Source organism: Aristolochia californica, unplaced genomic scaffold (assembly GCF_029961685.1).
Source record: "Aristolochia californica isolate CCGP_79_NKW_82.1479 unplaced genomic scaffold, dmAriCali1.0.hap1 SCAF_14, whole genome shotgun sequence".
Lineage (NCBI taxonomy): Eukaryota > Viridiplantae > Streptophyta > Magnoliopsida > Piperales > Aristolochiaceae > Aristolochia > Aristolochia californica.
In genome coordinates this window covers 6,274,872-6,288,229 of record NW_027181815.1, presented here as the reverse complement: position 1 = coordinate 6,288,229, position 13,358 = coordinate 6,274,872, and the positions used below count along the sequence as shown (strand labels likewise).

The 13,358-nt window shown below is 37.5% G+C and overlaps 1 protein-coding gene and 1 long non-coding RNA gene across 2 annotated transcripts; one reads left to right on the top strand and one right to left on the bottom strand.

The window, feature by feature from the left end:
• Positions 1 to 5,072: 5,072 nt before the first annotated feature.
• LOC137950683 (subtilisin-like serine-protease S) lies at positions 5,073 to 9,034 on the top strand. Its single transcript, XM_068797275.1, has 11 exons — positions 5,073 to 5,134; positions 5,238 to 5,332; positions 5,406 to 5,503; positions 5,631 to 5,792; positions 6,415 to 6,526; positions 6,639 to 7,194; positions 7,290 to 7,384; positions 7,534 to 7,776; positions 7,865 to 7,979; positions 8,051 to 8,237; positions 8,330 to 9,034. Exons 2-11 carry the CDS (start codon positions 5,253 to 5,255, stop codon positions 8,890 to 8,892), a joined length of 2,211 nt encoding a protein of 736 aa, XP_068653376.1. The 5' UTR covers positions 5,073 to 5,134; positions 5,238 to 5,252; the 3' UTR covers positions 8,893 to 9,034.
• Positions 9,035 to 9,703: 669 nt separating this feature from the next.
• Positions 9,704 to 12,125, bottom strand: LOC137950803 (uncharacterized). Its single transcript, XR_011112002.1, has 2 exons — positions 11,759 to 12,125; positions 9,704 to 10,394 (listed from the first exon to the last, which is right to left on the bottom strand). It is a non-coding gene; the product is annotated as an uncharacterized lncRNA (long non-coding RNA).
• Between the last annotated feature and the right edge of the window lie 1,233 nt (positions 12,126 to 13,358).

Below are 13,358 nucleotides of genomic sequence, written 5' to 3'. Positions count from 1 at the left end.
AAGAAGCGGAGGGTGGTGGTGACGAGTCGCAGGGTCCACGCTTATTGGCGCGTAGAACTAGACACTTAAATAACAGCTACTGCACAGTAATGATGGCAAATTTACGTGAGGAAAGGAGATTCAACCCAACTTTTCTTCCCATTAAAAATTAATAAAAATTAATAAAAATCAAAATAAATGAATACATACGATAATAACGAAATATAAAATAGAAAAATATAAATTTAAATAATTCAAAACAAAATTAACAGTAAAAATGAAATTTAAGAACACCTAAGTTTACTTGGATTAATCTATTGAAGCCTATGGTTTTTACATGAAATTATCTTAGTTTAATAGAAGCCCAATCAAACTTAATTCTCAGTTCGAAACATGGGTTATGCATAAGAAGTTATGCCATCTCACGATTGGGTTCAGCTTTGGCTTGATAGAAAACATGTCTCGGAGGGTTTGCCAAGACGGTAATGATCGTGTTGCCACGAGGGAGCCCATGTCATAGTTAGTGCAACTCGACATGGCGTTAGTGGGCCTTATATCTGTGTTCCATATTTGGGCTTTTTAAAATTAGGAGGGGTAGACACTCCCCTTATGGACTGTTGAAGGGACAAAAAAAAATAATCATCTCTGTTGCTGTGTGGGCCAAAAAAACCCCTTCATAAATCATGTTTTCTAATTCTGAAATTCGTCAATAGTTTATACTCATTCAACATCATATCATTTAGCCAACCATCATCGTTTCAAAGTGGAAGCTAGACAAATCTCTCCACCCAAAATCCCCTGTAAATTAAACACAGGCCTCATGTGGAGATTATCATTTCTCACCTGGGGAGTCAAAACTCTATTGATGATTTACCAAGGCTAGGATGCTTTGCAAGGCTCGTATAAAGGAGGAATGTGGGTGATGATTTTAACTGCCGAAACAATCATCATTTCCCCTCTTTGAGTGATACGGAAAATCATATTCATTTTCTTCCAGTCATCGGCATAATCATCACCATCATCGTTACGGACGGAATCGACTAGCACAGAAACATTTCTGTCTTCCACCTTCTTTTTTGAAGCACGGCGGAAAAAAGGGCTTTTTGATCAGCCGCCACTGCCACTCCGAGAGGAAAAGTTGCCGTTTAAATTACTAGGTAGAAGGCTCGGACTCTCATCTTCCTGGGTGCTCTTGGACGTTTAGCCTTCCTGCTGACGACCGTGTCGATATGGGTATCTCTCTGAAGCGTCATTGTTCCGTGCCTGAACCGTCGACATTGACTACTAAGAACTAACAGACACTGTCATGGTTGTTCTCATTAATCATTTATGCTTACTGGATAAATGATGGTTTTATAAGTTAATCGGTTTTTGTCTTCTGAGAATGATGGTTCAGTCTCCAGCGTCGGTAGTGAAAAAGAAAAAGAAACAACCAGACTCCACTGGGTCAATGCCCATACATGGATGACCTCTACTAACTGCATCAGAGATTCTGATTTCAATCTTCTGACCTCACCAATCGCCACCTTTCTTCCTCGATACGAATTTCTTGAGAAAGGGGCACTACGACACTATAACAACATGCCCAGCAGATTTTGGTACAATAATTCAAAAAAATCTGGGCCAGGCACGTGAAAGCAAGATCACCAAGGATAAGCATATCCTGTGCTGGTGCAGATAAGTGGGTGTTGATTGCTGAAAGATGAGAAAACAACAACATATGATTACGCAAATAAAGACCTTGTATTACCACATGTGTTCCTAATTGGAATTAACTTTGATGTAGTTACGGAGCTTTAATTTTCTAGAAATTTACCTTTGGATTAACATTGAGACATTATTATGTTGTTCTTTAAAGGAACTATTTAATATGGTGTTAGAGTAAGTATACTCTCATCAATTTGACTCCAATCCATGCATCAACTCAGAAACAAATGTCCATCTGTTTCATAAGTAAAAATCTACTGATCGAACTTGCATTAACATCGTAATGATGCCATTATAAAAAATAAAAGTAAGACTAAAAAATGTTTATAACTTCTGTTTCATGATATTAGCTAGGACAGAAAGCAAAAGTCCTCCAATGAATGTTGATGTGGATCCAATATCCCTTTCTTTGGTGAATATTGAACAAGGAGTTCTAGAGTAGCCCCTAGATAAAGTGGATTCAAACCACCTTGAGAGAATGAGTTGACTAGATCAATTAGAGAGCGAAAATTCTATATAGTGAATTTGTGTTGTTAACTAATGGGACAAAACTAGAAAACTACTAGGAGGTGGTGGAGCATGACTAAAAGAGTGAGTGGTTAAGATTCATGCACGAGGAGATAAAATCCTCGCATGAGAACCACGTGTATTTATGAACTAGTAAAATTTTCGAAAGGTAAGAGGGATAAATAACAAGTGGTTGTTGAAACTGAAAGTTGGTCCAAATAGCTCACAATCAAGGTACAAGGAGTGGTTAATTGTGAAGGGATTTAGTTAGAAGAAAGGTATTGATTTTGAAAAATATTTCTCACCCATAGTAAAGATGTCTTCTATTAGAGTTGTTCGTGATAGTAATAATCTAGAGGTTGAATAACTTGACTTGAAGGCTATCTTCTTTCATGGTGACATAGAGAAGTTCTATATGGAAAAATCCCAAGGGTTCAAAGTTAAAGGTAAAGAAAATATATTGTGTTACTTTAAGAAGAGTTTGTATGGACTTAAGCAAGCATAAAGCGTACCAAACTTTGATTCCTTCATGGTCAATCAGGGGTATAACCAAACAACCAACCACAATGCGTACATCAAGAAATTTGCATACGAGAAATTTATTATTTTTTTGCTATATGTGGACAACATGTTGATTGTTGGTCATGACACTGGTAAAATTTACAAGCTAAAGAAAGAATTGAACAAGTCCTTCACTATAAAATACATGGGTCCAACACTAGATTCTTAGTGTGAAGATCTCCTAGAACAGGAAAAAATCACAAGTGCATTATAAGATGAAACCATATTTGACATATTCTTTATAAGCAAGGCAAAATTAATAAATACTCCATTTGCAGGTTATTTCAATTTGTATTTAGAGGAATGTCCTACAAGTGAAGAAAAAAAAGAAAAAATAAAGAAGGTGCTATATACATCAATTATGGGCAATTTGATGTATGATAGGGTGCATACAAGACAAGCTATTGCTCATGCAGTTGGAGTTCTCAATCATTTTTTCTCCAATCCAAGAAAATAGCATTAGGCAACTGTCACATATATCTTGTGATATCTTAAAGATACTTTCGAATCATGTTTGCAGATCGACAATGGTAAACATGAGTTTGTGGGGTTCTCAGGTACAAACATAACAGATGATGTTGACTCTACGTGATCTACTTTTAGGTATCTGATTACTTTTTAAGGGGGAGCAATGTCATGGTTGTCTAGATTGTAGAGTTGTACTTTGTCTCACATATAAGTTGAGTATATTGCAATTACAGAGGCAAGTAAAAATCACTTGTTGATAAAGAAGTTACTATAAGAATTGGGTCTATCATAAGAGGGTAAGCACTCCAACTAAAGTGCAATTCGTCTTAGTAAGAATTCAACTTTACATTCAAGGTCAAAGTACATTGATGTAAGATATCACTGTATATATTATGCACTTGAGTTGAAGTTGCTTTAGATTGATAAAAACCCTTACTAATGAGAATAGATTAGATATGATAACAAAATTGCTACCCATGGAAAAACTTGATGCTTATTGTCAAAGAACATGTTTAGTGGTGCCCTCAATATAATCAAGATGTGGGAAGTTTGTTGTGAGCCACTTGGGACTGAAAAGGAAGAAAACGAAAAACCGGCAAAAACAAATTTAAACAAGGAGAGATGCGATTAGGTATAGTACATTATGTCGTGTGGGGTTATGATTATCAAGAATTTATAATTTTTTTTGTAAATAATAAATACATGTACAGAAATCTTTCACTTTCAATTTGATGCCTTTAAGTTGAACTTCATTTGACCCCCACCCATTACCAAAATTCCAATCAGAAGATTTTATGTGGTGGAGTTGAATTATATTAGAAGATTTTATGTGGTGGAGTTAAAACCCAATTGCCAACTCAATCAATATATAAGCCTTTTACGTAATTTTCTGTTTTTCAAGATTTTATTATATTGCTTGTCTATTTTTCGAACAAAACGTCCCGTTAAAGAAAATCATTGATCGTCTTTCTATCCGAAAGCTGCGTCTTCCCACTCCACCCCTTCCCTTCTACTCCACGCCCAGTCTGCGTAATACGCATATTTGACTTCCATTACTGCAGGTGAACGAAGGAACCAAATGAATGAAAAGATGAAATACTCTAAAGATTAAGGCATTACAGCCCATAAGTTTCATCGAAGGAAACTTAGTTAGGTACATGATGATGCTAAACCATAGACAAGAAGTCAATGTAATGACAGCTCGAATAGATTCACCAGGGGATTGGCTTCTACGAGGACCTTGGAGTTACTTACCAAAACCGATTAAGGAATTAATTAATATTAAATTGTGCCTAATCAAAATGAGTTTCGTTCTGTCGAAAATTAAATTTTCTCCTATTCAGGCAAGAAGATGAGTGTTCTTGTAGGTGGAAGTGGGGATGAAAGGACCTGAAGAAAAGGCGCCCGATTCTTAGTGTCTTAGACAGAAAAAAAAAAACAGTTTTCTGATTTTAGTTTTAACTTTTTAATTTTTTGAGTTTTACGAATGATTTTCTTTTTTTAAAAGTTCGGCTAGAAAAAGGAAGAAGTTATCATTTTCTGCTCGTATTAGAACTTTATGAATGGTAATTTAACGGTCACTGGATATGGAGAAGAGCGGAAGATCGTGCTTTTTTGTTGGTAATGCCAAAAGCAAAAAGCTGAACGAAAAGGCCGCTTAAAAATCTTCACAATTTTATGCCTAAAGGTTCCCAAGGCAAAAATCCCTTCTTGCTACCATCTTTGACACGTATAAATACAGCGATGAACCTGTGAAGTGTTAAACTATCTACCCTATTTCATATTTAAATAGCTTTTCCTCCCTCTCTCCGCCTCCATGAGCTTGGTCATGGCTCCTGTCTGGTTCAGGGTCCGGTATGTATGTATCTGGGTTCTTCTTCTTCTACAGATAACCCATAGTTTCTCGTCTCAGGTGAGTCGGCAGTTTGATAATACTAACTTTGTTTTTTTCTCATATTGCGTTTGGGATTTTTAGAAACATTTGCAAGCATTCCTGATAATCCTGGTATTTGCAGGTATATGTAGTTTACATGGGTAGCCAGAATAATACTTGCCCAGAAGAGATTTTGGAGCACAACCACCAAATGCTTACTTTGGTTCACGGAGGAAGGTCAGTAATGGCTCATCGTACTACCAGGCATGTATCAGGAAAATCGGCTTTCTTACGGTTGATTTTTCTACAGTGCGGAGAAAGCACGAGCTTCGCATGTATACAGTTACAAATATGGTTTCAGAGGATTTGCAGCAAAGTTGAGCGAAGAGCAAGCTTCGAAAATGGCCAGTTAGTTTTCTACTTTGCTTCCGTGGTTAATGATATATTCATTAATGTATTCATTATTGCTTTTGTCATTCGTTTCGAAATTTCTGATGTTTGCTTTGTTTTCCAATATATGAAAATTCAAACTCAGCGGAGATGCCTGGAGTAGTTTCTGTCTTTCCTAATATAAAGAGGAAACTGCATACTACGCATTCTTGGGATTTCATGGGTCTGATGAAGGATGAAACCATGGAAATTTCGGGACTCTCTACGAAGAATCAAGAAAATGTTATCATCGGTTTTCTTGACACAGGTAGGGCGCTAATCTTTGTATTTTTATATTACCATTATTTCTCATATTGTACCTGGCGAATTTTCATGTTCTGTATTGCTTCCTCTTCTCACTTCTGTAAATTACAGAGGCTTCCAAGACGCAACGCCCCCCTCTTTTTTTCTCGAATTATACTTTTTGTCGTCGAATTTGCCACTGTAATTTTTAACACCTAAAAGCTTTGGCGAATTACTTCTATGATTAATTTGCCTTTTCAATCTCGTACAGAAATCCTGTGCTCCTTATCTAATGGACAGTTTTCTTCAGCCTCTTGTTTTCGGAGTTACAAAACCTTTTATACCAGTATGTACATTTTCTTCGGAAAAAACACCGCGGCTTGTATCATCAGCCCAAACAACATGATTTCTCAGTACTCAATTAACTCATTCAATGTAGCCCCATTTCGCAGGGAGCATATACTTTAATAAGCTTTTTAAATTTCTGATTCTTCTTCTTCTGCTTCTTTCTTCTTCTATCATTTGTAGAGTTTTAGACTTTTATCAATTAATTTGAAGTGTTCGATGGTATCCAAATCATTTGAGGATAATAAGGTCAAAGTTCGGTGGATTTATCTTTAACGTTTAAACATGTGATCATTATTTAGGAATATGGCCAGAATCTCCTAGTTTCAGCGATGCACATATGCCTCCAGTGCCCTCTCGATGGAATGGGAAATGTCAAACAGGGGAAGCATTCAATTCAACTTCTTGCAACAGGTTCGACTTCCTCAATTTCTAAGTCCATTTGGTATTCCATAAGGGAATTGCAGAAATGAACATACTTCCAGGACTTGAACTTAACAGTAATTACTTCTTTTCCTTTGCACAGGAAATTGATAGGAGCAAGGTATTATGTAAGCGGTTATGATGTTGAAGAACAGAGCAATGAAAAAGAAGCGAAGAGCAATTCCGATAACGTGGTGAAATTCAGATCTTCTAGAGACAGCTCTGGTCACGGGAGTCACACGGCTTCCACAGCTTCTGGTCGATATGTAGACAACATGAATTTTAACGGCTTAGCGGCTGGAGCGGCGAGAGGTGGGGCTCCATTGTCCAGAATTGCAGTCTACAAGACTTGCTGGGACTCTGGTTGCTATGATGCAGACTTATTGGCTGCATTTGATGATGCCATAAAAGATGGCGTAGATATCTTGTCTCTGTCGTTAGGTCCAGCTGCTCCACAGGGGGATTACTTCAATGATGCAATTTCAGTGGGATCGTTCCATGCTGCTAGTCGTGGGATTCTCGTTGTTTCTTCTGTTGGGAATGATGGAAGTGCAGGCTCAGCTACTAATGTTGCACCGTGGATGCTCACAGTGGCTGCTACTTCAACAGACAGAGATTTCACATCAGATATTTTACTCGGAAACAAGACCAAAGTCACGGTGCATTACTTGATTCGACCTTTACCAACTAAATATGATCTGGGTTCACTGTTTGATTGCAACTGAATCTGTTTTAATTGTTTACCTTGGATTAGGGTGAAAGCCTCAGTCTCTTTGAGATGAAAACTTCGGCTAGAATCATTGATGCTTCAGTGGCCTATGGTGGATATTTTACGCCTTTCCAGTCCAGGTAAAGGGAGAATTTCTGGCATATACAGCAGTTGTCTTAATTTCGATTACCTACCTCTTTCACTGGGTTACTGTGTGATCATTGAGGTCCATTTAGATGTTAATTAGTCAACATTGATTGAATGCTGATTCTGTTTCATTTATCTGAAGCTACTGTTTGGAGGGCTCCTTGAATCGTACCAAGTCTCGTGGGAAAGTTCTAGTGTGTCGCCACGCTGAGAGTTCATCAGAGTCTAAACTGGCAAAGAGCATTGTAGTGAAGGAAGCTGGTGGGGTTGGTATGGTTTTAATAGACGAAGAAGATAAGGATGTTGCAATCCCCTTTGTAATACCTTCAGCTATAGTTGGAAAACAAACGGGCGACAGAATTCTTTCTTTCATTAACCAGACTAGGTTCAAATTTTTTCATCTGGTAATTAGTTTTATCTATAGTTCATACAAGCTGGGTCCTCATTTGGTTCCCTTGTTCTCTGCTCCTCAGAAATTCACGATCACTTATCTTGCCTGCAAAGACTGTGTTAGGATCTCAACCAGCCCCACGCATTGCATCGTTCTCTTCTAAGGGTCCCAATTCCTTGAATTCGGAGATTTTGAAGGTAAGCAAGAACTTGGTTCTTCTATGCAAACATTAAGTTTACTTGTTGCTTATTAATCTGCTTCTCCATAGCCTGACATCGCAGCGCCAGGACTAAATATACTGGCATCATGGTCCCCGGCATTGAAAAAGATGAACTACAATATTCTGTCTGGGACTTCCATGGCTTGTCCACATGTAACGGGAATATCCGCCCTAATCAAAGCTGTGCACCCGACATGGTCTCCTGCGGCTATCAAGTCGGCAATCATGACATCAGGTAATTTTTCTCACACTTTGGCCACGCGAGGGTGAGCTTCAGGAACATGAGAGCTTCTTCCCAGGAGTCTGACATTTATACTGAATTTGCAGCTACCAACTTGGACAAGAATGGAGATTTAATCACAGCAGACCCAGAAGGAAGGGACGCAGACCCATTTGACTATGGCTCGGGTTTCATGGATCCAGTTGCAGCCTTAGACCCCGGGCTGATCTACGATACAGGACCAGAAGATTACAAGAACTTCCTGTGTTCGATTGGCTACGATGTGGCATCCTTAAGATTGTTGACAGGTGACAATAGCATCTGCAAGAAGCCTTATCCAAGTCCCCTGGACCTCAATTATCCATCAATCTCTGTACCTGATCTCAGGGGCAGCCGGTCAGTCACGAGAACTGTAACCTATGTGGGGAAGGGCAGAAGCATTTACAGAGCAGTAGTGACCTCTCCTAGGGGTATCAATGTGACTGTCACACCAAAACTAATGTTTTTCACAAGCTATGGTCAGAAGAGTATATACACTGTGAAATTCAAGGTGGTGCGTCCGTCGAAAGGATATGTATTTGGGTCTCTAACTTGGAGGAAGAAGCATGTAAAGGTGACTACTCCATTGGTGGTCCGAGTGGCTGCCGCTAAATCTGGAGTTTCAAGATAACCACACCTCTTCCCCCCACCGACGAGCTACTGCTCGAGCTAAAATCGAAGCAGAAGGCTTCAGGTCTGTGGAAGTTTCTGTTATATCATTGGCTTGGCATGACCCGGGACAGGGCCCTTAACAAATTTGTCAGTATGCTTCTATGATTTAGTTATCTATGGCCTCCTCAAACGCAGACGCATGGACGAGAAATCAGGGTCTTTCAAAATGTTGGATGCATGAATCTGAAGACTATAACGATCTCATCAACTGCTAAAAAATAAAAAAATGCACAGATATCAACGTGACCTTTAATCGTTCCCGTCGCAACCTCTTCACAATTTTAAGAGCCACGACATTGCGCTATTAAACTGCTCGGCGAGAAAATTCACACCTTTCATCATAAAAAGAAGTGATACCTGTAAGTTAAAGATGATGGAACTGAGCAAAGGAGAAGACTTCATCCACAAAAATAGAGAAAGTGGAAGTGTTATGGGGAGAGTGCATCGATGACCAGATTCCACATCCAGACCTATAGTCTCTGTAAATTGTGAGACTCCAAGTAACAACAAGAGCCTTCTTTACTGGAGGTCCATGACCCAGCCCGCAATAATACTAGTGTGGAAAGCTACCATTGGACCATATATTCAGCACGCAGGCAGGATACAACGTCGTTCTCTCATTGCCTTTTGTAATTTTAACAAAAACCCAAGTTCCAATTATAAGTGCCACATGAAGCTCAAGTTTCAAATGCACACCCCAGTGACTGTTAAAAGACGGTCATACTTTTGAGTGTCTATACTATATCAATACCAGATAACAGGAATGAAGGTGCACACAATGTAAAAGATACATTTTAAATATAAATATGGCAAAGATCAACAAATTGTGTATAGAACGAAAAGAAAGTAACAAATTAACAGCCATTCCCCAGTAGTTCTTCTAAGATGTTTGATGCTACCACATTTCTGATATATTTGTAAGGAAAAGAATTTTAATAATATTCACTGCATTCCACTATGTTCTCAAAACATCTCACAACAAGATGAATGGCTGAGACACCGAGATCACTCTTGAGGATGAATATCTGCAGGGTCAATTAGACCTTCTAACACAAGAAGTTGATCCAGTAATGCAAACTTCTCTTCTTCCAGAATTCTAACCTCTGCTTCTGCCTCATTCAGTTCATTTTTTAACAAGAAACTCTCTTCCTCTAGTAGCAAATACTTTCGTCTTATTGTGCGGTATTCACTGCCAGATGAAGTATCTGGTAAGGAATCTGAGTTTGATCTCTCAGGGTGTTGAAAAGACGGGGAAGCTTCATTCCTAGGTTTCCGTTTAAGGACCTGTTGGGCCTTGAATGGGGGATAAATGGTCTCTGGCTGTCCTTTTACATTTCCTAGTGGGCGAAGTCCCACCTCCTTTCTGGATGAGGATTTCTTTTTCCGTGTCTTGGGATTGAGGATATCCTCAGGGGAAATCACACGAGGATTTTGCATTCTCAGAGTTGATGGAAAAAGAATCTGTTGACAAACAATGGAATATTCAGGCAACTAAGCTTAAATCAGTTCAGATAACTCAAGATTTTACAGAGAGAAATCAAGACATAATAAATAGATAGACAAACACAAGTTGAGATTCCGTGCCCAGGGTATTGGAACCTGGATGAGTAGTAATTTGCCTGTTAGATTTCAAGAGGAATCTTCTTTCAAAAATCAATCACAAATAGAATACAAGGCTTCTATTCTACTGTTTTCCAAGAGTAAAAGGTTGCCCTCATTTCCAGGATAAATGCAAAGTCGGTGGTTATAAGTTATAACTTCAGAAGCCCTTTATTTTCTTTTTTTATATTTCCTTGTTTTAACTTTAAGTCTTAAGGTTTGACTTATATTTAGTCTAAAGCACAGGCACCAAGTGCTCGTTCCCATTCAGAAATTTGAGAATCCACACTCTGAAACAAGTAGTGCTTTTCTTCATAATTTACATAGCTTCACTCTTTCATTTCTAAAGGTTTCCATACATAGAAAACGATGAACAGCTGATACCTCTTCAACGGTTCAACTAACCAGAAAGTGATTACAGATTTCAATCTCCGAATCATGTGTCTTTGGGTGATATATATAGCTGTCAAACCAGTAACTTATATTACAACTTCAGCTATGAAGATTCTAACAGATACCCTAAAAAAATCTCACATTCCTTAGATTTCATGATTGAGTTCTAATAAACACTTCAATAACTTAAACAAGCTCAAACATATTAATAATTAAAGCCTCCTTTTCATTCTCTGAAAAATATGAAGACTGCATGCTATCAAAAGCATGATAAGTCAAGAAAAGTCATGATAAAAGTAAATCATAACTGAATCATAAAAAGGTTAAAATCTGAAACTTCCAAAACTCCCTGAAATCATATCGTCAAGTTAAAACGAGGGTTTGTTCAATACAAAGAAGGGTCTTCGTGACACTAAACTAATGAAAGGAACAAAATTTCACAGCAGCGGAATGAATGATCGAACAAAAAAACCCTGATACAATCCACTTCCTTGCTCTGAAGCTGAAAAGAAACCTAAACGAGCCGAGCATACAAGCCATTACAACGTAGAGGATGAAATAAAACTAAAGCTAGTACAATACTTATCAGCAGAGGACCTTAGACGTGCAGCCTTGCAGTTCAGTATTAAGATCACGAAGACAAAGAAGCCAGATAGACCTAAATCAAATCAGAAATGAGAAAAATCTATCTCATTTCACAAGATCAAACATTAGAGAGCAACCCTAAATCAAGGGTCTGGGAATCATAGCCTGAATTCCAATCGTTCATTCAGCAAGAAAGAAAAGAAAGAAAACAATCCCTAATCCAAGATCATTCCAGACCTAGTAAATACCTCGTGGACGAGAGAAAAATTTCCCAGCAATGCCCGTCAACAAACTCTTCGACGCAGAGGTAACGACCGAGACCAGAAAGAAAAGAAACCAGGTCGATCAGCCAAGGCTATTAGGGTAATAAAGGCTTTCACTGTTTCAGAGAAGCTCGGGCACTGCAAGTGAAAACTCCTCTACAGCTTATCAAAGCGGCGTCACCATTACCAGTAGTTTTATGTACGATAGCTAATCCTGCATATCCAGAAAGGAAACAGGGGCGGTCTCCAGCGACATATATGATAAGACCCGCCTCGTCTCTGTAGCGGCCATGGTTTCACTGCAAGCCCCTTAACCAACTCCATTCCCGTCCAATGGATACACGTAACGGACTTAGATGCCCAACGGCTTACAGCAAAATCTGCAAAATCCTCAGCGGGCCATAGGTATTTTGGAGATTCTTGGACTTTGGTGGGTATGGGATTCATTGAGAACAGGGGTTGATCAACATAGATTATTCACGAACTTTAAAAAACATCTGGCTGAGTCGGTAGACAATCTGTACTCATACTAAACAAAGCAAGAGAAAGACTCAGACCTCGAGTTGTGGAAATAACAATCCTCGAGTTGAAAGAGAGACGACTATTAAGTCAATTATATTAATTATATATAAAATAATAATAATTATATTAAAATATCAAGATAAACATTTAGATATTAATACTAAAGGATAATTTCTTATTTATTCAAATTAATTTAGTAATAAGAAAAATATGCAAATAATGTAAAAATATTTAATTATTATTTATCCATAATATTAAATATAATGTATTTTCTTATAAATCATTTAGATACAAGAATCAATCGGCTTTTTCCAAAAAAAATGACTATATAAATCTTTACCTTTATTTGCAAGTATATATGCACAAGTCTATTATCTCACTCACTCAAGATTTTGAAAAACCTTTAACTTAATTTAGTTTTATTAACAAAAAATATTTAAATCCATAGAACTTTTAAAATCCTTAAGACCTTGTTAGTGCCTATTTCTTAGAAATGCTGGAAAGGCATTTTAGTAGAAATATGATTTCATGGACCATTAGTACCTTATGTTTCCTGGAAACATTTTTTTAGTTAAAAATTCTTATATAAAAAATCATATAATTATCTAGGTAAGATTTCCAGTTAAGTTGGGCCGGAAAACCATATGGAAATTTTTTCAATAAGAATTTGATAATTGATATTGTAATGCTTTCATTACAAGGTAATTTTTTCATGGAAATTTTGTATTTGATAATTTATTTAACTGATTTTTTTATCAAATAAATATGGTAATGTATGAGATTGATTATTAATTTTTATTTATTTTCCTAGAAAACTCAAGCGTCAAAACAACTAATCTAGAAGAGGTAAGAAAACTAAAAAGGGAAAAAGAGTCGACTATATCAGTTGGAGAAATGAAGAGTTGGGGCCAAAGAAGTTGACCACATTTCAATGTAGACCGAAAAGGAGTCAACTAAATATAAAAACAAAAGATTTTCAAAAAAGAAAAGGTGTTAATACGTATAAATGAGTAGACTATTTCACAAAGTAAAGGAGTTGACCACATATTCAAAAAGAAAGTGG

Coding starts and splice junctions, on each gene's coding strand:
- LOC137950683 (XM_068797275.1), top strand. CDS start 5,253: ATGGGTAGCCAGAATAATACTTGCCCAGAAGAGATTTTGGAGCACAAC. Junction 5,504..5,630: donor GCAAGCTTCGAAAATGGCCA/GTTAGTTTTCTA, acceptor ATTCAAACTCAG/CGGAGATGCCTGGAGTAGTT. Junction 7,777..7,864: donor TCTTTCATTAACCAGACTAG/GTTCAAATTTTT, acceptor TCTGCTCCTCAG/AAATTCACGATCACTTATCT.